This window comes from Podarcis melisellensis (genome assembly GCF_964234715.1).
Source record: "Podarcis melisellensis genome assembly, chromosome: 14".
Classification (NCBI taxonomy): domain Eukaryota; kingdom Metazoa; phylum Chordata; class Lepidosauria; order Squamata; family Lacertidae; genus Podarcis; species Podarcis melisellensis.
In genome coordinates this window covers 31,709,879-31,734,313 of record NC_138546.1, presented here as the reverse complement: position 1 = coordinate 31,734,313, position 24,435 = coordinate 31,709,879, and the positions used below count along the sequence as shown (strand labels likewise).

Below are 24,435 nucleotides of genomic sequence, written 5' to 3'. Positions count from 1 at the left end.
ATTTCCTTAAGAATGGATAGGTTTGATCTTCTTGCAGTCCATGGGACTCTCAAGAGTCTCCTCCAGCACCATAATTCAAAAGCATCAATTCTTCGGCGATCAGCCTTCTTTATGGTCCAGCTCTCACTTCCATACATCACTACTGGGAAAACCATAGCTTTACCTATACGGACCTTTGTTGGCAAGGTGAGCCTGCTAGATTAGACAAATGGCCCATCTAACCCAGCATCCTATTGTCACAGTAACCAGCCTTTGGGAAGCCTGCAAGCAGGACCCAAACACAAGAGCTGTCTCCCCTACCAGTTTCAGCAACAGGTATTTGGAAACATTGCTGCCTTTGACCAAAGAGGCCTTGACAGAGTTCCTTAGCAGTGAGCCCCTTCCAAAGGAAGAGGCAACAGTGATGGTGAATAGCAGGAGTGGATAGAGAAGCAGAGCAGTGGCCTTCCCTTGCTAGTGAGTCACTGCTGTTTAGTAGGAGGGAAAGATAAAGCGGGCAGGGAAGGTGGTGTGGTGCAGACACAGCAGCAGAGCCACTCCATTTTCAAAGAAGTAAGAATTTAGAAGGATGGCCCAGGTTCAGGAAATGCAAATATTGTTTCAGGAAATGCAAGGTAGGTACATTCACCTTTAAACAAAAACCGAATCGAATTTCTTCTCTGCCATCCTTTGTTGAGCTAGAGAATTTTAACTCCAAGTCAGCTATTTTCCCCTGGTATAGTTTATGTTCTTGGCTCTTCTCAAATAACACACTTGAGCTCTTTGCCAAAAAGTGACATTTAATACAGGTTCTGAGCAGCGTGGGAGACGAGAAGAGACAACATCTGGCAAATATTTTTCCATTACAAATGACAAAGTCCGAACATATTTGTGAGTGTGCGTGTGCGTTTTGGAGCACGTTGTGCTTTTGCACAGCTTAGGATAAGGGCCACTGTTATCTCGTCATAAAAAAGGTAAAGGACCCCTGACCGTTAAGTCCAGTCACAGACGACTTTGGGGTTGCAGCGCTCATCTTGCTTTACAGGCCAAGGGAGCCAGCGTTTGTCCGCAGACAGTTTTCCAGGTCATGTGGCCAGCATGACTAAGCCACTTCTGGTGCAACGGAACACCGAAACCAGAGCAGTGCATGGAAACGCCGTTTACCTTCCCACCGGAACGGTACCTATTTATCTACTTGCACTTTTGGCGTGCTTTTGAACTGCTAGGTTGGCAGGAGCTGGGACTGAGCAACAGGAGCTCACCCTGTAGTGGGGATTCGAACCGCCAACCTTCTGATTGGCAAGCCCAAGAGACCACAGCGCCACCCACATCCCACATCTTTTGTCATATATATATATATATACTGGAATGTGCTCCATGGCTTTGTCAGATGCCAATACTAGTAATTTTCAGGGGTCGGTTATGAAGCAAGGTTGCACCTTTGTTTGAAAAACACATTAAGAATGGAAGAAATGAGCACGCCTGTCATTTTCATACTATATTAATAGTACAATTGTAGAAATAGTTGCATCATTTTTTAACTGAGTCAGTACTTTTTATCTTACTGTACAGTCGTACCTTGGATCCCAAACGCCTTACGGCTTGAACGTTTTGGCTCCCAAATGCCGCAAACCCGGGAGTGAGTGTTTGTGAACGTTCTTTGGAAGCCAAACATCTGACGTGGCTTCCGATTGGATGCATAAAGCTCAGCCCCCAATTTTTTATTGCATGGTGGCTATTTTTAAAAAGCCAATTGGTTGAGAAATGTGTGTTCTTCCCACTTTAGGGACTTGAACCAGCACCTTATCTGCTCAACAAATAATTCTCTGACCCATTAGGCCATGCCACAGTGGCCTTTTTCTATTGCCTGTATTCTATGACTTGACATATAAAAAATAATTTAAATTATTTTTGCCCTTTAAAAAAAACCCGGTGTTTACTTCTGCTTCACTTCGAAATAAGACTCAAGATTGTTTTTCTGGATGGATCCCTGCTATCCAGAATTAATCCTGAGTTCCTGTGTGCTTTAAAAAAAAAAGTGCATCTAATAAGAAGGAAATAGGAAGAAAGTTTTGATTTAAGAACAGAGAGTGTGTTGGAGAAGTACCGTAAACGCCCTGGGTCTATTGTTCTGGTATATCAAAGGGGTACTAATAGGCAAGGGGCTCACACGCTGACCTCTCTTTTCATTTCAAAATCTGATCCTTTGCATGAAGGACACAGGATGAGGGCCTGGAAAAGAACAAACAGAAGGAACCACCTCCCTTAAGTAATTATTTTTAAAACATGAACAATCATTGATGGAGCACCCGTATTCTGCCCTACTTTAAGCTCTGAAGATTAGATGAAAAGTTTCCTCCCTCTCTTGGCCAAACTCAGTCGAAACTTTGATCCTCAAAGATATCTTAATAGCCATTTGCAGCTTTTCATGATTTTAGACTGGCTTTTGGGAGAGTGGAACATTTTCTCCCCACCCCCTTTTACATGTCTGGGCCTTTTCCCAGGGTTGAATCTTTACAGGGAATAACTCGCTGTTTATCTTTAGCACTAACACTCACGCAGAAATCTTTTTATATTTCACTGAGTAAAGATAGAAAGTTCCCAACACTACTATAATCACTTTCCATTTAACTAGGGTAAGATCTAATCTGGGTGCACTTCTCATTGTAGAATTTACACAACAGTAGAGTTAGGTTGTGAAAACACGATGCATTTTTAAAACACATTTGAAGCACGTTCATTCCCTCAAAGAATTATGGGCATTGTAGTTTACCCCTCATGGAGTTACAATTCCCAGCAGCTCTTAACTAACTGCGGGGCTCCAGCCCTCCTTCACAGGGAACATACCCGCCAGTGAAAATAGGGACATCATATTCCACAATAATAATGATTTTATTATTTATATCCCACCCATCTGACTGGGTTGCCCAGCCACTCTGGGCAGTTTCCAACGTATATAAAAACAAAACAATACTGTCAGGGAACTGACATCGGAGCCAGAAGTGGAGGCAGGGCTCCCAAGCGATGCCGGAGAAGGGCCAAGCAGGGAGAGAGGGAACTCATCTGCTGAGGAAGGAAATCAGCGTAACACCAGGGATAAAGGGGGGCGGATGGGGGAATCGGAGAGGGGGCTCCAGGACTCTTTGCTGGAGACCAGCGGGGAGAGCACAGGTCCTCCGCTACCCACACCCACCCTGCGCAGAAGACTTCCGCGCAGGGAAAGTAGGCGTAGACTTGGCATCAAAGAGCTTCTTTGCTGGAAGAAGTTTAAGAAACGCCCACTGACGGATTCTGCTAGCGACTGAACAGCCACAAAGTGAAGGGCTGTCCAGCCAGGAAAGGTTTAACCAGCCTACCTAGCCAGGAGTGGCGGCAACTTACACACGAGCAACCCCATATAACCATTACAAATACATTAAACATTAAAAAAACTTCCCTACACAGGGCTGCCTTCAGATGTCTTCTAAAAATTGTATAGTTACTTATCTCCTTGGCTCGGGAGGGTGAGGTGTCGCATAATTCCATACCCCCCAACATTTCTCCAATGAAAATAGGGACATCCTACCATACCCTCCAACATTTCTCTGATGAAAATAGCCCTAAGGAAAAGGAGGACATTCTGGGATCAAATCAGAAATTAGGATGGCTTCTGTAAATCCAGGACTGTCCCTGGAAATAAGGACATTTGGAGGATCTGAGGGAAGTCTGGGAATGGTACTTCATTGAAGGGATAGAGTCCTCCTAACAATTCCCAGCACCCATAACTACAGCTCCCAGAATTCTTTGGGGGAAGCTATGCCTGTTTAAATGGCACCATAGTACCTTAAATGCATGGTGCGAATGTGGCCGTAGAATGACCTTGAAATGTGATGATACCTGTTGATGACCTCAGGCCTGGACAGAGATTTTAGAAACCTCTGATTCTGGCACTGCTGGAAAGTGGTCTATAAGAGAGTCACATCTGCTGCTCTGCCCACACCCACTGAATAATAATACTTTTATTATTTATACCCTGTCCATCTGGCTGGATTGCTCCAGCCACACTGGGTGGCACTTTCGACTCTGGCCCTGTCCATCACTGGCAAATGGCCCTCAGACCTTTGCCTATGAGGGAATGCAGCCCTCTAGCAACGCTCCCCACCCCTATGCGTGTGAGTCTATACAGAAGCTACCAGCTTCCGTGAGTCACACAGCCTAATTTGGAGGAGCCTCTTCAAAAATAGGTGCAGCCTGTAATGGTTAACAATTAAGGCTACTGCACTGCAGACCACTTCAAAGCCGGTCTTGATGTAGACTGAGTTTTCTTTTCCCTGCCAAGGAGGACTTCCTTGTCACACGGAACAAGGAACGGAAGAAAATAGCCCCTCTGCACAGGAGACCATCTATTTGCTAATTAGCCAAGTCGAGTTTGGGCAGGCAGGTGGGCTGGCGTAGCAGGGTAACAGTGAGCCATCCAGCCAGTTTCCAGCCTAGGTAGGTTTCGGTTCGAATCCACCTGGCATATCGTCCTTGGCGAGGGCAAGATCGCAAAGAGCGGCAGAACACGTTCTTTGCTGGAGGCCATTGGTTCAGTGCGTGGGTGGCTGCTTTCTACATAACGCTGCCAAAGGAGCCTCGGGACACGGGATGGTGCATGGCGGAGGGGAGAGAGCATTGGGAGGGACAGGAGACACACATGCTTTGCTTATTGAGTCACAAAGGAGCACAGATGCCGAGGAGAAGAATACCAGAAAAGTATCACGCATTGACTACCACTGATCAGTGGTAGAACACATGGAGAGCTGCAGCTGCCAGTCTGTGTGGGAAGAAGGTGGTTCTCAAACTTTGGCCACCACTTAGCTGGGGGGGAGGTCATTCTCGGTGGAACAATTAAATACACTTCTTTTCTTAAAAAATCTGAAAATCAAAGCACATACTTAACTCATATTTTGGCAAATTTTTTTCACAGCAAGTGCTACCATCAAGACTAGCACAGTAGGATTAAAAGCACAGGACCTGGGGCAGTCCACGTGGGTGTAGCCAGGATTTGTTTTTTTTGGGGGGCAGGCTTAATGCTGGTGGGCAGAACTGAGTTATCTGCAATGCAACTGGTCAGTTAGTTAAGTATTTTCAGTTATTTTCTTGATTTGGGGGGGCAGCTGCCCCCGCCCCCCGCTATGTCCATGGCAATCAAACAGGAAAGGCTAGTGAATTTTTCAGGGGGAATGAGACAACTACACCAGTGTCGTATAATGAAAACCAGGAACCCTAAACTAGGGCCTTGTTAGCTTGTTTGATAATTTGGTCTTGGTCAAGAACAGCCTTGATTTCCATCATCGGGGGGGCGGGAATAGATCAAGTGCAGGATCAAATGCAGACTGTTCTGCCCCCTTACTGGATTAGAGCAGAATTTGAGAACCTCTGATATACAAAGTGCTACTATTGAACCATAAGTAGGGAACCTAAGGCTTGGGCCCAAATGTAGGCCTCTCCACTCTTCTTCATATGCCCACACCTCTTCTCAGGTCATGTCCCTCATTGACTCTACTCCACACCCACCCTGAGTGCTTTTGCCCAGACGGATTGGATCCTTGAACTGTGACAATGCCTTTTGTTTGTCTGGATGGAGGTGTCTGTAGAAAACCCTGAATTTTGTGTGGCTTGAATACAGCCTACTGTACAAAGAAAGGCCTCATCTGTGGCTCCATCCACTTTTTGTACCTGGCCACACCACCAGAAGGCTCCCCATGAGGGAATACTCACCCCCCAACATTTCTCCAATGAAAAGAGGGATGTCCCATTCCATAATGATGATTTTACTATTTATACCTCACACATCTTACTGGGTGGCCCCAGCCACTCTAGGCAGCTTCCAACACACACACACACACACACACACACACACACACACACACACATATATATATGTAAAGGTACCTCTGACCATTAGGTCCAGTCACGGACAACTCTGGAGTTGCGTGCTCATCTCGCTCTACAGGCCGAGGAAGCTGGCGTACAGCTTCCAGGTCATGGCCAGCATGATTAAGCCGCTTCTGGCGAACCAGAGCAGCGCACGGAAACGCCATTTACCTTCCCGCCAGAGCAGTACCTATTTATCTACTTGCACTTTGATGTGCTTTTGAACTGCTGGGTGGGCAGGAGCAGGGACCGAGCAACAGGAGCTCACCCCGTCATGGGGATTCGAACCGCTGACTTTCAGACTGGCAAGCCCTAGGCTGTGTGGTTTAGACCACAGCGCCACCCCCATCACACACACACACACACACACACACACTAAAACATTAAACATTAAGAAAATCTTCCCTATACAGATTCCCTTCAGATCAGGGGTTGGATGGGTTGGGGATCGGATAACTCCATACCCTCCAATGAAAATAGGGACATCCTAAGGAAAAATGGGACATTCTAGGATCAAATCAGAAACCTGGACAGCTTCTCTAAATCAGGGATGTCCCTGGAAAATAGTGAGGGTCTGGGAATATGGCCATTGGGCTGAAGAAGGCTCTGCACCCTTGAGCTAGCAGGACTGATTGTTTGACTTGGTGTAAGGCAGCTTCCTATCTCTTCATCTTACCTCCTGAACTTGCCACCTCAGGAGAAGTTACTTGAACCACAGAACGGATTGAAGAAGGGTTGGCCATCTTGGAACTCTGGTAAAAGGAGAGCAGGCAGGAGCCGTAGACTGAAGCAGACTCAGAAAGCTTCAGCTACATGGCGGATACAACAAAGGCCTCTTGATCAATGTAAACAACCTTTCTAGTCCAGGAAACAGTGAGGAGTGAGAGAGAAATGAGGGAGAATTGGCTGTTCCAGACCCCTTGACTGTTCCTGACTGAAAAAGATATTTTAGGTTTGCTGTTCTCCAGTGTTAACAGAGCTTAAATCAAACAGAAGCACCTCCAACTCGCAGGGTGTCCTTCTGCGGTCATCATTGGCAGGATGAGTTGAGTTTCCTGTAAAAAGCTTTGCTGAAGTCTCTCTGAGAGGCTGTAAATCTGACACAGGGCCACAAGCCAGCTTATGCCAACACCGTAAAATGTGGGTCTGGGCACAAGAATATATGGAGCAGGAGGCGAAGACAGGTGAGGTGAGGAGAGGTGAGGGCCTGTAAAAGGGTAGGTTTTGTGCACGATGATGGCCATGTAGAATTCATATAATGGGATTGCTGCCAGACCTTTTTGTTCTTTCCTTTCTAACCCTTCTGACAGCTTCAGGTTTGAGCTCAGCTAAGTACTTTCAGAATTTTTCAGTGTCAGCTGTGCAACTATGAAATGCTTCCTTTGTCCACCACGATTTGGGGAAAACTTTATAATAATGTTCCATACCAATGTTTCCTCCCCACTCAAACTTTCTGCATTCGCAGAAAAAGCTCTGTGCAGTTCTGAGGTGGAACCCTTGTGTATTGCCAAGGATTCTGGGGCCTGTCCAAGGGTGCAAGGGTCCTCTGATAAGGGAGGACATTGGCCAAGCCTATTGAGTCTCCCCTCTGCTCTGCATGAATTGAGAGTGTTTCTAGAGGCAGCAGGGAAGCAAGGGGTGTGTGGGCCACCCTGGGTGTCACCACTGAGGGAGGTGACAAAATGCCAGGCAGTACTCACAGCAGGGCCTGCAGTGCGCCCGAGCCACATGTCTCTCCTGGGAGAAACACGGTGGCTTTGGTGAGCACAGGCTCCGCGCTGCCCAAATAGTCCGCCCGTCGCCTCCCCCTCAGCTATAGGGCGGCTGGGTGGGAAGAGGCAGGCAGACTCCTCAGAGGCCCCACAGAGCGTCCTGCCCTGACTGGCCCCGCCCCTGGGCGCCACCCCAGGCACCCAATCAGGTTGCTCCGTTGCTGTCTAGAGCAACACTCAATAAGTCTCTGTAGCTGCTTATATCCATGTTTTTTTTCATTACAGTGGTACCTCGGGTTACAAACACCTCGGGTTACAAACACTTCGGGTTACAGATTCCACTAACCTGGAAGTAGTACCTTGGGTTAAGAACTTTACCTCAGGATGAGAACAGAAATTGTGCATGGCAGCAGCGGGAGGCCCCATTAGCTAAAGTGGTACCTCAGGTTAAGAACGGTTTCAGGTTAAGAAAAGACCTCTGGAATGAATTAAGTTTTTAACCAGAGGTACCACTGTACTGAGGTTTCCTAAATTGCATTAATTTGCTAGCAGAAGCAAAGTGAACTTTGCAAGATTTCAGCTGCAAAGAATATTTTGCATGAGTCTTACTCCTTTTGCAGGGAAATTAAGACTGCAATCCCAAACACGGTGAATGAGTCCCACTGAACACATTGGGACTTTCTTCTGACAACAGGTACTTAGGATCGCAGTGTAAGAGACACATTTTGAAGATTAGCACACACAAATAAGAGGCATTAAGGATGCAATCCTAAGCACACTTAATTGGGAGTTTTATCCCCTTGAACTCAGTAGGGGTTGCTTCCAAGTAGGCAGGTACTGAACTGCACTGGGAATCCACATTGTCATTCTTAATATAGGTGGCAGTAGGAGGAGGGTTTTTGTAAAAGGTTGGTTCATGAACGGGATACAATTTACCCAATTTCACAAAATTTATATACTGCTTTATTATAATAAAACCTCAAGCTGGTTTACAGAAAGAATAAAATAATAAAATTATAAGGTTTGTGTGTGTGTGTGTGTGTGTGTGTGTGTGTTTTAAAAAAACAAAACAACAGTTACAAACATCCCAAGAATAATTAAAATCAAGAAGCTAACAACCAGATTAAAACTGTCAACATTCTGCACGTCTGGATAGCCTTGCCTAAACAAAAATGTCATGAGTCAGGGAGTTCCAAAGTGTGGGTGCAGCCACCCTAGAAATACTAGTAAGGTTTTCAAGATAAAACAGAGGGTAAAGGATCTTAGCAGCTAGCTCCTCAACCTTTCTCAGCTCAAGGGCCACATTCCCTCTGGGACAACCTTTCAGGGGCCACATGCAAGTGGTGGACGGAGTCATGGATCTGACTCCTGTCTCTGGACAGCAGGCTACACTGCAGCCATGCAAGAGTCAGATGTTTCCATACAGCCACCCACAACTCTCCACCTTCTTTGTTAGCAAGAAGCATTATCGCAGTTCAAAAGAAAAAAAATTCCTTCCAGTAGCACCTTAAAGACCAACTAAGTTAGTTCTTGGTATGAGCTTTCGTGTGCATGCACACTTCTTCAGATACACAGATACGCAGTTCAAAAGAACATTCCGACCAGGTGAATGCACTCAAGAGCATGGAGCAGGACTTGTGAAGGGGGTGACCTGAGGAGGGGCCAGGGAGAGTTTCAAGGTCCAGACAGAGTTGCTTGGAGGGCCACATTTGGCCCCTGGGCCTGATGTTCCCCACACCCCAGCTTTAGGAGCTGTGCACAAGGGGAAATACTTGCGGCCTTCCAGCACTGAAATGGGGAAAAGCTGTACTTGGCCCACTTCTACATTCTGTGCAATTCTGAAAAGGACAATTTTTGAAAATGAGCCAACAACACTGCAGAGAAGTAGGCAGGAGATCACAATTTATTTATTTTTAAAACAGACTGGAAACAAAAAACAAGTGTGCAAGGGCCAACCCACCTGCTGACAGGTGCGGTGGCGGAATGGAAAAGACAAAAGCGAGAGTTCTCATAGAGGGAATATTTGTGACAATACTCAAGGTGTGGAACTCCATGCCCCATGAAATTCATCTCCCCCCACCCCACCCCCCGTATTACATTTCCAGTACCTTCTGATGGATTTTTATTTTATTTTTTTCAAAATTCTTTTTATTACTGCTGGCTTGTTTCCTCTGCTTCCTGTATCACCTATTAAATTTCACTGATTATTTTTATGGTGCAATATTGCTTTATTTGATGCATGGTTTTAATCTGTCTTTATCTTTTCTGTGAGCTTCCCTGAGTCCCGTTATGTAGTGGAAAGGCAGGATATAAATCTCCGTATAAATAAATAAAGACACGGAGGAGGAAAACAAGGCAATTATTGTTTCCTTGGCTCCTTTCTAAAGGGCCCTACCCTCTCTTCCAGTTGAAATCTTTTAACAGAGATGTGTCAGAATGTTTAAGGAGAAGGTTTATCCAAAGCATGACAGTAAGTTTCTTCTTTAAATCCAGTCTGCAAAATCAGGGTAGCTGGCAAGCCTACCTCTCGCATATTCCAACTCTGATGCTGTTTCCTCTGAAAATAGTTCCCTGTCTGGTCTTCACACAGGCTCAAGGGAGAGGAAAAAACCAGAAGCTTAGCTCTTTAAAAAGAGTGAGCGAACTTCTTTTTAAATCCTTTCATCTAACTTCTGGTTACTGAGAATGAGTTCTTTGCATATAAGGATAACTTTGAAAAGCTGTAAGCAGCAGAATGGTTAACGAGGAACCCAACCCAACCCAACAGTATCATTCCCTTGTTTTGGCATGGCATCTATCCACCCAAAGCCATTTTTCTGGGTGTGAATCCACTTTCACCTCTTCTGGACAACTGCCTTCTCCACTGCACCAAGCTCTCCAACTGGAAAGCTGGCAAGGAGGACCATGTCATGTGGTATCTCACCGTCTCTGCGATTCTCATTAAGTTTTCCATCCACCCATCTACGGGAAGAAACAGACTCGGCTTGTTGCTGCCTCGCCTTTTGGAGTCTGTCCTCCTGTGCTGAGTGCCAAGGTGCAAACACCCGGCTCCAGGTTCAGCAAGCTCTTAGCTCAGTCGCTTACACAACTCAGAAAAGAGCTGGTGGAAACCAGCACAGTCCATGCTCACACTGACAGATCATGCTAGATCAAAAATGACTGGAAATGTCCATTTCTCTCTCCTCTCCTCTTTATAGAAGCTAGGAACCAGCAAGTTATGAAAACAGATTTTGCGGCTACCAAGAATTTAATTCACTTATTTTGAACATAAGAAGAGTGAGTCCTGCTGGATCCGGCCAAAGACCCATTGGGTTTACCATCATCATCTTATTTATATACCACCTTTCCACAAAAGAATTGTGCTCAACACAACTTACAACAAAGAGAACAGCGATATATCTCAAAATCAAGGACCGCAAAACCAATTTCATAACAGGAATAATAAAATAGCAGCGCAAGAGCTGATGTAGGAATATACAAAAAAATTTAATCCTGTAAGTGTAACAACAGTCAGTACAGTTGCAAGATTATACCTTGTAGAAATAGCAAAAACACGGGCGTCTGAGAGATTTACCCCGGTTCTAAAAACACCCACCAATGATGTAGCTCACAGTTCCTCTCCTGCAGCAACACCTTGCCAAGTTTCCAAAGGCTGGAAGTCTCATATGCCTTAGACCAGGGGTCAGCAACCTTTTTCAGCCGTGGGCCGGTCCACCGTCCCTCAGACCATGTGGTGGGCCAGACTATATTTTTTGGGGGGGGAAAGAACGAATTCCTATGCCCCACAAATAACCCAGAGATGCATTTTAAATAAAAGCACACATTCTACTCATGTAAAAACACCAGGCAGGCTCCACAAATAACCCAGAGATGCATTTTAAATAAAAGGACACATTCTACTCATGAAAAAACACGCTGATTCCCTGACCATCCACGGACTGGATTGAGAAGGCGATTGGGCTGCATCTGGCCCACGGGCCTTAGGTTGCCTACCCCTGCCTTAGACCACAACCTGTGTTTTACCAGATACCCAAGGCGGCAAGGCAGGCCAGTAGTTGCAGCACCACAGATAGCTCCATGTGAGAAACGTGCTTTGAAAAAAAAAGGAGATAGAGGCCATACAAATCTGTTCCTCCAGTAGGCCTTTCCAGGCTACAGCTCCTTGGCCTAGAGACTGGGACTCTTATAAGGTGGAATCTGTGACTTGCAGACAAGCACGCTCTTCCCCTGCAGTCTCTTGTACTGCAGGCATGGTAGTAAATAAAGTACAATTCCTCTTATGAGTCAGACCCAGGGGATTGCAGTCATGGGATTTCTGCCTCAGCTTCTGCAGACTTCAGACTACCAAGCCTGATGTTCAGTGGGCTCAGAACCACCAGTTTTGGCTTTGTCTGTTCTGAAACACCAGCACCAGGACCTTGGTAGCAGTTAGCAGTACAGCAGCTACGGAGTTGACTGGCTCCTCCTCTGGCTCTTGAGCTTAAGGTCAAAATACTTTGGGATCATAATGTGGAATCTGAAAGTGAAAAGTCACAATCATATACAGTGGTACCTCGGGTTAAGTACTTAATTCATTCCGGAGGTCTGTTCTTAACCTGAAACTGTTCTTAACCTGAAGCACCACTTTAGCTAATGGGGCCTCCCGCTACCGCTGCGCTGCCGCTGCATGATTTCTGTTCACATCCTGAAGCAAGTTCTTAGCCCGAGGCAATATTTCTGGGTTAGTGGAGTCTGTAACTTGAAGCATCTGTAACCTGAAGCGTATGTAACCCGAGGTACCACTGTATTCCTTTTGTGCTCATTTCTGAATGACACGTAGAGTGATATCTTTACTGGAACTTGCAGAACAAAATGGCACCGTGTCACTTCATAGTAAAGTCTGCTTCTCTTTGCTCTGAAAAGTAAAAGGCATCATCATTTCAGTGAGATGGCTTGTCTTGCAACCTGCCTCTTGAGGTTGGGCAGGGCCACACTTCTGTGGCTTCAATTGCCGACTGGAGCCAGGAAGCTATTCCGAGAATAGCTGTCCTGGCTGGCATCACCAACTGCTGTTGTTGCAGTGGGTGTGTGAGAGAAGCCCATAGCACAGGCCTGATAAATGCTGCAGCAAACTAAAAACAAACATGCAAGGGAGCCAAAACAGTCCCATCAGCAACTGAAGGAAACAAGCAAGTTGGAAAACAGCAGTTCAGCACCTTAAATTTCTCTCTGCTTATCACTCCATATGAATGATGGCGAGGGCATGTAACTCACTGGTTGGGACCCACTAGTGACCATGGCCTGATCTAAAGTGGGTCACAACAGGATTACTATCACCATGAAAATAGATTAAGAAATGGGTCCCCAAATGCATGTTGGGATTAAGTGTGGGTCCTAGGTCTGAAAAAAAGTTTGCATGACCTACTTCTTCTTTCTGCTCTCTATATTTTTCAGAGCTGAGATTAACTCTGCTGGAACTTTTACCCAGATCCATTGGAAAAGGGAAGTATGAATGCATGCTTTCTATCTCTTTTTTTTGCAGGGGGGCATGATCAAGGGGAGAGAAGTGAGTAGAGGGGGTTGCACCCATGGCACTCACACAAAAATCCTGTGTATCCACCCCACCCCCAAATGGGCAACTCTTGCCTTAGTAGACAAGCCCAGAAGTTCCTATTCTACAGGTCATTGCCTTGCCCTTTCAGACCAAAGGAAAGGTGGATTCACACCCTGATCATTAACACCAGACGGAACTCTCAATATATGATGTCCTATCAAATACAGTACAGCTCCTGAAGAGTTGAGCTATCCAGTGTTGCAGAGTGTGAACCAGGCCAAGGGTGTTTGCTGGCCAGCCTTGAACCATTTTAACTTCACCTGTCACCAGCTTCTTATGCATGGCAAAATTCCTAGCCTACCTCCCCTTCCTTGTTTTCTCCAATATAAGCTGCAGAGCTTTCTGGGCAGCAAGTAAGCAGGTTCTTGTGCCATACCTAAGCACACACTGTCTTCACTGTAGAGAGGTCAAGAGAAGTAACAGCAGAAACATTTATATAAGATGTAGGGATATATTGCAGGATCATGCAATTTCTGAAAAAAGGTAGGGGGTATGTTATTACCACCAAGCAACAGACATAGTTGCAATCCCCCCCCTCCCCTTGTATTTTTTTAAGCTTTGGAAGATTATTTTGGTGCTATTTGTTTCATTTGACCAGAGGTGAAAATATTAGTTTGGAACACTCCCCCCCCACCCAAAGGTCAGATAACCTAAGAGCGGTATTCCAAATGTCCTACGGGTTTAGCCTGCCAAAGGAGAAAGCCAGCTATGCACATTTCTACCTTCCATAAGCTGCTTACATCTTCTTTTAACAGATTCAAATTTCCAGGAAGATATTAACCTATGTTTAATTAAACATCTGAGCAGCCCTGACTGCAGACCCTTACCCCTGTCCACCCCTTCACCACCAAGATTTAAGGCATGGATGGGAATTTGTGGTCTTCCCAGATGCTGTTAAGACTTCCAGATTCGATCAGCCTCAACCAAGAGAGTCAGTGGCCAGGGATGATGGGAGCCGGGAGTCCCAACAACTGGAGGGCCAAGGGCTTAACTGACTTTAAAAGTTGTCATTACCTAGGTTCAAAGGGGGGTTGCTATGCCTTTAAGAGCCATGAAACAGGGAGAAGCCCAACAGGGGGCCCTTATTTTTTTTGCCTGCTAGAAGTATTATACCTGCTGAGCTTCTTTTCCATCCTCTTATAAAACATCAGTGTCTTTGCTCAGGGACTGATAAAAACCCCTGCACTAATCTATTGCATTTTTAGGTCTGGGATTTTGATCTGCGTTGATCCAGAGGATAAATTCAAGATTTCTAGTTTACTGGAACCTAATAGAAAGATCTTTACGTGGGCTGGAGCTAGCAAAATGGCCATTTCTTTTTGCATTTATTTACCATTTGCCGCATTCTTGCGATTCACTCCCCAAAGGGCCTTAACTGTGCAACTTGTTCCACCCTATAGAATACATGATTATTATCAATGGGAAACAGTATCATTGCTGATGGCAGCAGCATCCAAAGCCTCACACTTGATTAGGCCACAGCTGTGAGCAATGAGAGCCAGCAAGGGTGGCGCTGTGGGTAAAACCTCAGTGCCTAGGACTTGATGAGCAATGAAGAATCCAGTACCGTACCTGGGAGAACTGAGGCTAAAGCAAGAGACCATACACTTACCTGGAACAGGGCCACAAGCGGCTAGAAGGGTATTACAAGTGGTGTGTGGGAAGACAACCTTCCTGCAACTTTGTGCCCCTACAGATTTTTTAAGTACAACTCCCATGAGCTCCAACCAGCATGGAATGCGTTTCTAATGGAACTGTCTAATAGAACAGCATGTTACTTGCACTCAATACCCATAGGTTCCACCATTTGAACATAATTGGTTCCTGAGAAATGGTCTGTAAGGCAACCGCTCACATTGTGAGACAACGGTTTCCATGATTGTCTATGGAGAAAATCCCAATGCGTTCCTGTCCCTGACTTTCAGTATTGTGTTTGGTTGGAGAATCTTTCCAGGAGCTGAATAACTGCTCACTGATTTGTATGTTGTTGGGATATCTGAATTGGAGGTCTGTGTAGTGACATTGGGGTAGAAATCTTTCACGTGAGGATAACCGAAGAGCTGTATGCCAAGTGTTCACATAGTGGGATTTGCTTGTATGTCTCTTGATGAAAAGGTGTGGTAGTTTCCTCACTTTCTTTAGGTCAGGGGTGAAAACTGGATGTGGGAAGGGGGCAGATCCAGCCAACCCTCCACAGGCCACTTTTGACAGCGGCTGGGGCCATCCCCCTGTCAAATCACCTGATGTCATATAGTGCAAAATCCCAACACTGCAGCTGGAATTTGGCACTGTTTGAAGACAAGGCTTTACCTGTCCCCACACCTACCCATACATCAGGTGACTAACAGGTGGGTGCGGCTTGAGCCAAGTGGGCCAGGTGGGGAGGTTGCCAGGCCACAAGCTCCCCATCCTTGCTTTATGCTGAATTGGAATCTGACCAATACAAGTGGGTTGAATTGCTTTCAGTGCTGCTGGAAGACTGGCTCATTATTAGCTTTGTTACTCACCATTTGGCTTCTTTGAACACACACACACACACACACACACACACACACACACACTGGCCTACCAAACAGAGAAAAACAAAAGACAAGATGCCTCAGTTTTATTTTGGGGTGGATGCATACAGAAATAATTGCAATTAAAGGCAAGCTTCACATTTGAGGGTTGCTTCATCTTTAAAACCAGCAAAGCAGGCAGATTTCTGCCCATGTAGTCAGAGACAGGCTACAAGTTACAGCTGTGCATTTAGAAAGGAGAGGACCTCCGTCCCATTACATATCCCAACAGGCAGGAATGGCTGAAGTCCTGCCTTAGAACCCACCTACCCAAGGAAAGTAAGCCCTGGGCAAAGCCCAAGGAGCAAGTAGCAGCTTTGGGTTTGGGGGGAGGCTTGCAATTTGAGAATTAACTGTTGTTCTCCTCCCATTAAACCAGCCTTTCCCAACCTGATGCCCTCCAGATGTTTTGGACTACAGCTCCCACCCAAACATCTGGAGGCTGCAGATTGGTAGAGTTCCAAATGTTGGTTGTTGTTTTTTTTTTAAAAAAAGCAGCAACGAAGGGAACTCCTTCCTTTGTACAAGGAGTGATTCATTACTCCTTTTATCTGCCCAGACCTGGCATCAATGGGCAAACGACAGCTCCCACCATAGCCAGCACCACCATCTCTTATTTTTAACTCATAAAAAACAACAGCTGAGTATTGAGGCAGCTGCAGCAGACTTCCATCATTTTCCACATCCCCAACACCTCTGTAGCCCAACCCCTACGAGTGAGGGTTGGGGCCCAGAGGCATTTGATAGAAGTGGTGACAAAGGCTGTAGCTGCCTTGTCCAGTCCTGGGCTGAAGGAGTACTGGGTGGCTAGAGCTTTGCTGCTTTCAGCATCCTAACCTATTCCTTCTGCTCACACCTGGGGAGGCTGACCAGGGAAAGCCTGGGTCCCACTGGAGGGCACTTTGCCCAGGGCCTGGCCTTTGATTTGACCAGAGCCCTCCCCTCAATGTGGGAGATCAGGGAGAGTTAGGGATTCATACCACTATAGCATTCACTGCCTATTGGGATACTTACTTATGGGCTCTTCAGAATTCTCAGCGGACAGATTCCTGAGGAAGTGAACGAGGCAAAAGTAATCTAGATGGTGGTCACTTCAGACTGCAGTTTGAAACTTAGCGTTTTCGAAGGCTCCCCAGTAAAAGAAACTCTCACGTGTGCATCGGGTGGGGGAAAGATCCAAGTCCTTATCTGATGTGCTAACTTGTCAACTGCAAAGAACTTCTCTTGGTTCAACTTCCTGGGGGTTGCTCTGTTTAAGGAAAGCACCCATGAAGAGCCAGCAAGAGGGAAAAGGTGCTCTCTTTTTGCACCTGCAGTACAAAACACCCTCTGATTTCCAGACTACACCAAGGTATCTGCTCTTGCTCTGACCAATATTGCATTTGCCACCCAAATGCACGTGAAATAGTTTGCCACCTCCTTTCTTATGCTGCTTTAAAGATTGCTTTGGTATTTCAGAAAGTTAGGTACTTTGAAACAAACAAAACAAAACAAAGTCTCCTTGGGTCAATGCCTGTAGCCGATTTCTGTCTGGAAAAGAATACCAATACCAATGTGTTAATGAAAATAAATATTTGTAAACCACTGACCCAGGACTGTGTTTTGCTGATGCATCTTTTTTGTTTGTTAAAAAAGAAGAATAAGTAAGTTACACCCACATGCTGGGCTTCCTGCTGGCTTGTGCTGGTAAGAGCAATCAAAGGTTCCAAGAAACAATCCTCAGAGCAGTAATGCTATTTGTCAGGCACTTCTTGAGCACAAGCAAGTTAAAATGCTATCATAGCCCTTTAAAAGTTATGTTAGGAAAAAGTGAGTTTGCTTCACTCTCCCTGCTGTGGCCTCCCCAGATGTCAGAATGTTTGACTGAAGCTACTCTGGAAAAATCAACCAGGGTATTGAAACTACAGTTATGAAGACCACACCATTTTACACCTTAAAACAAGCACCATTCATGTTACTTTTGAAGTTTTCCCCCCTCAAGTGCACAGTAAGTAGGGTTAAGTATGCAACCCCTTGACTCATCCAAACCCACTGCTGCCTTTAACCCTTGTTGGCTCTGCAACAACTCAGGATTACAAGTTGACAAGTCCGATATTTGATTTCTTGCGGCTTCCAGTGGTGGTCCCTTGAAGGCTTCCAATCTCACATGCAAGTGTCAGTTCCAAATTCTCCTTACCCACTTGCAAGCAGACTCCAGCAACTGGTATGCAGACAAGAGTTATTTTCCATGAACAGATTTGTAATTCTCATTTATTGTCAAATAGGCAGTTAAGAGAAAAGGAGAACACATTTGATCCTGAATGGAAAAAGAGAGAGGGGTGGTGGTGGAGAGAAACAACATGGCCAGAACAAATAAACTGCTACCTTAAATGGCTACTCTTAAGAGGGCAGTAGCACACAGCCAAGTAAGGAGGAAGTTAAAGAAAAGTTTAAAAGGATTGCAAATGGTTGGTTAAAAAAACAGTTTATATCATCTGAGTGGCTGAAAGCCGCTTTGAATGCAACTAGAATCATACGTGCAAAAACACGAGTGTGTCCTGGAGGTCGTTGGCCTGCTTGATGTTTGTTGCGTTTTACATTCTGCCTGGGGAGGAACAGGAAGGTGTTAACCTTTATGGAAGTTAGAGCATCAAAGGGCTTCCAAGAGAGTTCTGCCTTTCATCCAAATTTGATAGGGGTGCAGGATTGAAGTGGCTCTCCGTGTTCCCTGCTGGGCACTCCTCCGGCTGCTTTGGCACACACGCACGCAGACGCGTGCAAACAGAGACACACACACACATACATAAGCTGTATCCCAGCACCGTCAGGAGACAGCCTAATGCAGCTTTAAACTGGCGCTGCTCCTGAACAGCTTTAAGTATTTATCAACTCAATAGGTCAAAAGTCTGCAGACACTGGGTGGAGCAGCAGTATGCCACAAAACTAACAGTTGTCCTCCTGGAATAGAAAAATGGAAAAAAAAAGAGAGAGGGAGAGAGAGAGAGAGAGAGCAGTTGTCAGCTCAAGATTAAAACATTGGCCCTTGTCCACAACACACAACTTTTCTGGATAGTTTAAAAAAACAAACAAACCAGGAGGGAGGATTAAGCCGTGGTAAACTAAGTACACAAAATATTTGAGTTTGTAAAAATAGCAAGAGGTTTTTCCTCTGTCAACATAAAAAGAAATTCAGCTAAAAACCTTTGCAGGTTTTGTAGCTCTGAAGGGCATGGGGGAACATGGAGAATGCCTTGATTTCTTAAAAGGGTGGGACAACGTATTTTTTTTAAATTCATGCCCCCTCTTTTAAACTCACGCTCCCCCTTTAAAACATCATGTTGCTTTTTTTAAAAGAAAGCCCTCCCCAAACTCCCCAGAGTCTGGCTGGCCATTTGTCATGGGACGCTTTAGCTGAGTTCCCTGCATTACAGGGCGTTGGACCAGATGCCCCTTGGGGTCCCTTCCAACTCTACAATTCTGATTCTGGTAACAAAAACAAAGGGGTGCAGCTAGTATGCTTCATGCCCCTGTGCCCTGTGGGTATAATATGCAGTCCTAAAACTCCTGAAGAAGGTAACGCTTGCCACCCTTTAGACACAGGCGCAGATCTTTGCACAACTGGTGAGAACAGTTGCTCTTCCCAGCTGTGGTGCCACCTATGCCTCCTTTAGTATCAGGCAACTTCCCCCTTCTTCTGAATGATGAGTAGGCATCAGCAAGTGCACCACTGTGTGCCTGCACACTCTTGTACTAAGTCACTTTTGTAATTCTTTATCCTAAGCTCTTTTAAAGCAGAAGCAATGGTGGGCATTTCACTGCCCCAAAACCCAGGGCTGCCACACGTCCGAGATTTCCCAGACATTACCAGGATTTCAAAAGCAGAAATGACATCCGGGGGCAGGGAATATGGCAACCCTATATTTGAAATATGGCAACTCTATACAGTGGTACCTCGGGTTACAGACACTTCAGGTTACAGACACTTCAGGTTACAGACTCTGCTAGCCCAGAAATAGTACCTCGGGTTAAGAACTTTGCTTCAGGATGAGAACAGAAATTGTGCGGTGGCAGCAGGAAGCCTCATTAGCTAAAGTGGTACCTCCGGTTAAGAACAGTTTCAGGTTAAGAATGGACCTCCAGAACGAATTATGTTCTTAACCGGAGGTATCACTGTATTTTACAATTCTTTCTCAATACACTACCCCACTCTTTTTCTAGCCAGTGACAACTTGTTTAAGTTTTACACGTTTAAAACACACCCACTCTCCAACTGTGGCCACCTGCTCCAGGTCGGTTTCTTCAACACAAAGCTGAAAGCCAGAGCTACCAAGTCCACAGGGGTCAACACGAACTTTGCTGTTTTTGCATCGATGGCTTCTCTAGCATGCAGCAAAGTAAGGAAGCATCCCTGAAAAATGGCAGGGACTTGGGTGCAAATACTGTGTTTGTTGTTGTTGAATATATGTTTGGCATTCCTTCATTTCAGTGCTGAAGTCGTTGCCAAGTATTTCAGACACACATTGATCTGATTAATGGGAATTTAGTACCCTTTGGCTGTGGTGGCAGAGGGGAAGGGAGTGTTGCCATAGGGCATATGCCAGCGCTGTATACAAAGCACATACCTTAGCCACCTGACCATAAGTTGAATAAGCTGCCAGATGTGGTGTGGGGGAAGCCACACCCTTTATGAAGGAGACCTTAAATATATGTGAGCAAGGTGGAAAGTTGGTTGTTGCAATCAGAGAAACTTTCTGAGAGGGGGAGGTGGGGCTCTTCCAAAGGAGTGTGTTCAAAGCCATCTGGCTGCTGTCCAAATTTAAGAGGCTCATTTTGTTCTCACTTCATAAAGCTCTGTTACTTACTGAAGGGGGAGGAAAAACCCATTATGGCTACAGACGCAGTAGCTGTAAACAAGAAAACAAGAAAACTACACCATCTACTTGGTATCAGCAGACTTTTCTTCTAGGAAGGCTTTAGGCAGCTACGGTTGGGCAGGTATGGAATTGATATTTCCTTACAGCAGATTGCTGTTTTCAGTCTCCTGGAGGGCCCAATTCAAATCAGGAACTAGTCAATATAATAATGTTCAGTAAGACCTGCAAGGTAAACCCCCCTTGCAATCCCACCGAGTGCGGTGCTTCAGGGGGTGGCACATGAAATCCTTTGCTGCTGTGGCACCCTGTCTGTGGAACCTTCTCCCCCTAGGCAAAGTTGAACCCCTCATTGAACTTTAGGTGGGGTGTGAAGATGAAACCTTTTGATCAGGCCTACAGCATAAAATTATGGCTTTTGCCCTTGTTTTAATGTACCTACTGTTTTGTTGTATTTTGATATCATTGATTTTGCTTGTGAGCTGACCTGAAAGGATTTTAGTCCTGAAAAGTGTCACAAAATAAGTAAATCTAACAACACTTTACTGTCAGTTTGAAGGACCAGCACCATCTGGATCAAAATCATCTGTCAGAGCTGATCTTTTGAGTGGTGGATAGTTCTGGAATCCCTTTCTCTGCCAGAGGTAGGGCCCTTTTCTGTCTTTGGTTTCCATGAGAACTTCATCTAGGGCAAGAATGGAGAACCTCTGGCTCATGTTGTTGAACGTCAACTCTAACCATCTCTGGCCTTTGGCCAGTTTTGCTGAGGCTGATGGAAGTTGTAGTTCTGCAACGTCTGGAGGACTAAAAGTTCCTGTGGAGGCTTCCCAGTCTCTGAATCAGACAGAGAGAAGAATCACTGGCCCTTCTGTTGGAACTTTTCCCCAGTTGTACTTCTTTTAATTGCCTTTTGTCCCCTGTGTCTTTATGGGCCTGTTGACATAGCTTTTGACTCGGATGTCTTGGTACTGGGAGGTATCTCGAGGAAGATGGCAAAGAAGCCTGGGAGGCAGAGGAGGAGTCCCTGCAGCAGGATCTATCACCTTTTCCTGCTTGTTTTGGGCCTTCCTCGCAGCTGTGTTTGCTTCTCTTCCTCTTCTGTTTCTTTGGGGAAAGACCACCTTCTGTTGTAGGGAGTGCTGTCTCTTTCCCCCTACCTGGGCTCCTTCAGTTCCCTGGGCAATCTGCCCCTGCACCCGATCTCTTGGTATGGAGGGAGAAAGTGGGAATTGGGAGTAGGGAGGATTTAATTTAATCATCTCTGGGCATCTCTTAGGAGTTTGGCACTAATCTCATGCCTGGCATGGAGGACGCTGGCTGGCCTTCCTCCTCTATGTTATTGGATGCAACCTGTTCCATGCTATGGGCCATGGTATGAAAAATCCTGTCTTCCTCCTACTCTACCTGAATAAGTGAGAGAGTTGGGACAATTTGTGACATTTAGGTACATAGCCTGTGGGTTTTTGCTTGCCTCCTCTGTGCTCTTGCTTCTGCCACTGTGTCTCGAGCCTGCTACCCACGCCAGAGGCTAGCCATCATTGTGCTCCTTCATTGTCAACGGTGCCAGGAAACAGCCAACTGGGATCCACCTTGTTCCCAGCCACTATGGAGAAGGCTGGGGCAGAAGGGAGAGGGATGACCTGTGGTTGCTGGTTTCCCCCCTCACCTCTAACTCAAAGTGGCAGATTGCAAGGAAGGGGGGAAAGACAAGGAAAATGAAAAAGAAATCCCAAAACCTAGATGTTTGGCTTTAGGGGCACCAACTGGTCCAAAGCGCTCTAGGTAGAGGCAGTTTAGGAACCAGGATGCATCTTCTTCCTGGAGAGGACCGTCAAAATTTGGACCTTGGCAGTTGCCCAGGAAGAGGCACCATCTTGAAGTTGCCGATTGCCACAACTAATGTCAAGTAATAGCTACTCAGCAAGGAGACTTCCAGCAGCATATTAAGGGCCCAAGCTAGCAAAGCAGTTTTCCTGCCACAGGTTCGACTGGAGGGAAAGGGAGTTCTGCAAGAGCCATTCTTTGCTCTCACATTGCTCTCACCAAATTAAATGAAGTTTATTGAGAGGAAAGCCTCCTGGCTTCATTGTGCACATCCACATAGCAATGGCCAGATCTTCCATTGCTAGTCCTTCATCATAAGTTGAGCAGGACACCAAAAAGAAGAAGAGGTTTGCCCTTTTCTCTTAGCCAAACTAGATTCCGCAAGATTACAAGGCAAGCTGTAGAAGGCCTGGCTTCTTGATTTTCTTCTCTTTTTGAGTTTTACACAAGAGGCTCATGAATACTATAAGTGGACATGCTTTCTTTTCATGCATGGATGAAAAGTCTCTTGCAGAAAGGGCAACTGGTTCATCTTATTTCCTGCCAGAAGGCAGCCACCAACGGCTGCAATGCTTTGCTAATTACCATTGGGCTCTGCTGAGCATCACAATGTCACGAGTTACAAATTCATCATTCAATTTTATCCTTCATCATTCAGTTCTGATTTGAAGTGATGAAAGAAACATATAGTTGATAATTTATCTGTTAGTCAAATGTCACCAATATATACAGGCTACTTCTTTAGTCATGGGGAATCAAAGTATGATTATCATGGGGGAAAGCTGCATAACAGAGCATTTTAGATATGGATGGCTTCTTTTCTGAGTTCTGAAAATACCAGCATTTTCTTAAAAAGACAGACAAGCTTCTAGCTCTCAGGGATTCGAAGGTGGAAACTGAAGGTAGACTGGCAGTGTGTTAAATGTGTGGGCTACTTGGGTGCCAAGAATATTTGCAAACTTTCTCTCCCTCCCCTTTAAATATCAATATCCTACCTATACTCCCTATTGCTCTCAAAGGGACATTAATTAATTCCAAATTACTCTGCTTCCTAGTCAACGACCAAGCAAGCTCACAACTCTGGGAAAAAATGAACCTTCCAAGAAACTTGCCAATTAAGCAATTCACCACTGTGAAAACGTTTTGAGGAAATATTACTTAATCAGTTGTACAGTTATATGGCAAGATTTCTGAGTGACGCTATGAAAGTACATCACCATAGGTTCTAAAAGCCATCTTCACACCTCATGATATCTGGACAGTTTTATCCTACTATGTTTTACCCTACTATGTTCCGTTGACTGTGTTGTGTTCTGATCCATGTATACAACACACTTTTTTATGACAATAAAGGAGATTGATTGATTGATTGATACAGTTGTACAGTTGCTGCTTGCTATCAAGGTAGGCACTGGAGCCTTAAGAATAAAGTGAATATGGTATATGAAGTCAACAGACTGAAACCGCATAAGAGCAGCACAACCATGCCCCTGTGTAGATGCCTTTCCCTGTAACTGAAGCCCTTGCATAAGGTCTAAACCCCCAATGTAATTTTCCCTGTAATTACCCCTGATGCAATCCAGCCATTGGCGTCTCTCTCAGGGGAAAGAGCTTTGGGTAGACAATAGTAAACATGGGCTGGCTGCAACGGTGGCAGTGTCCCAGAGGGCAGTACAGCAATTCCAAGAGACTCCTGGGTAATGAGATTGGATTCAGGAACTTCAAATCTAGAGGTGGGGGGAAAACACAGAGACAGTGACTTCAACAAAACAAATTCATAGCTATTTTAACATTACAACCAAGATGGACACACTTGAACAAAGAACGGAAAAACAACAGCTTTGATGGTAAAACTGGGGGGGGGGGGAGCACAATAACAGGGAATAGCTCTGCTCACAAAAAAAATAGATTGCTGCTTGCACAAGGTCTCTTGTTTTCCTCTTCACTGAAATCCTCTCCAGTTTTCAGATGCAGTATCATGAAATGTCTCCTGCTTTCTGTCTTGCTTATGTTTGGAATGA

At 45.4% G+C, this 24,435-nt stretch overlaps 1 protein-coding gene across 6 annotated transcripts in view; it reads right to left on the bottom strand.

Annotated features, from left to right (window-relative positions):
* Positions 1-15,772: 15,772 nt before the first annotated feature.
* Positions 15,773-24,435, bottom strand: part of LRRC28 (leucine rich repeat containing 28) — a 62,236-nt gene continuing 53,573 nt past the window's right edge. For all 6 annotated transcript variants that reach the window (XM_081888719.1, XM_081888717.1, XM_081888720.1 and 3 more), the window contains 2 exons: positions 23,982-24,141; positions 15,773-18,677 (listed from right to left, as the gene is read on the bottom strand). In XM_081888719.1, the coding sequence (XP_081744845.1) occupies positions 18,605-18,677; positions 23,982-24,141 (233 nt within the window). In that variant the 3' untranslated portion in view covers positions 15,773-18,604. The remainder of the gene's footprint in view (positions 18,678-23,981; positions 24,142-24,435) is intronic.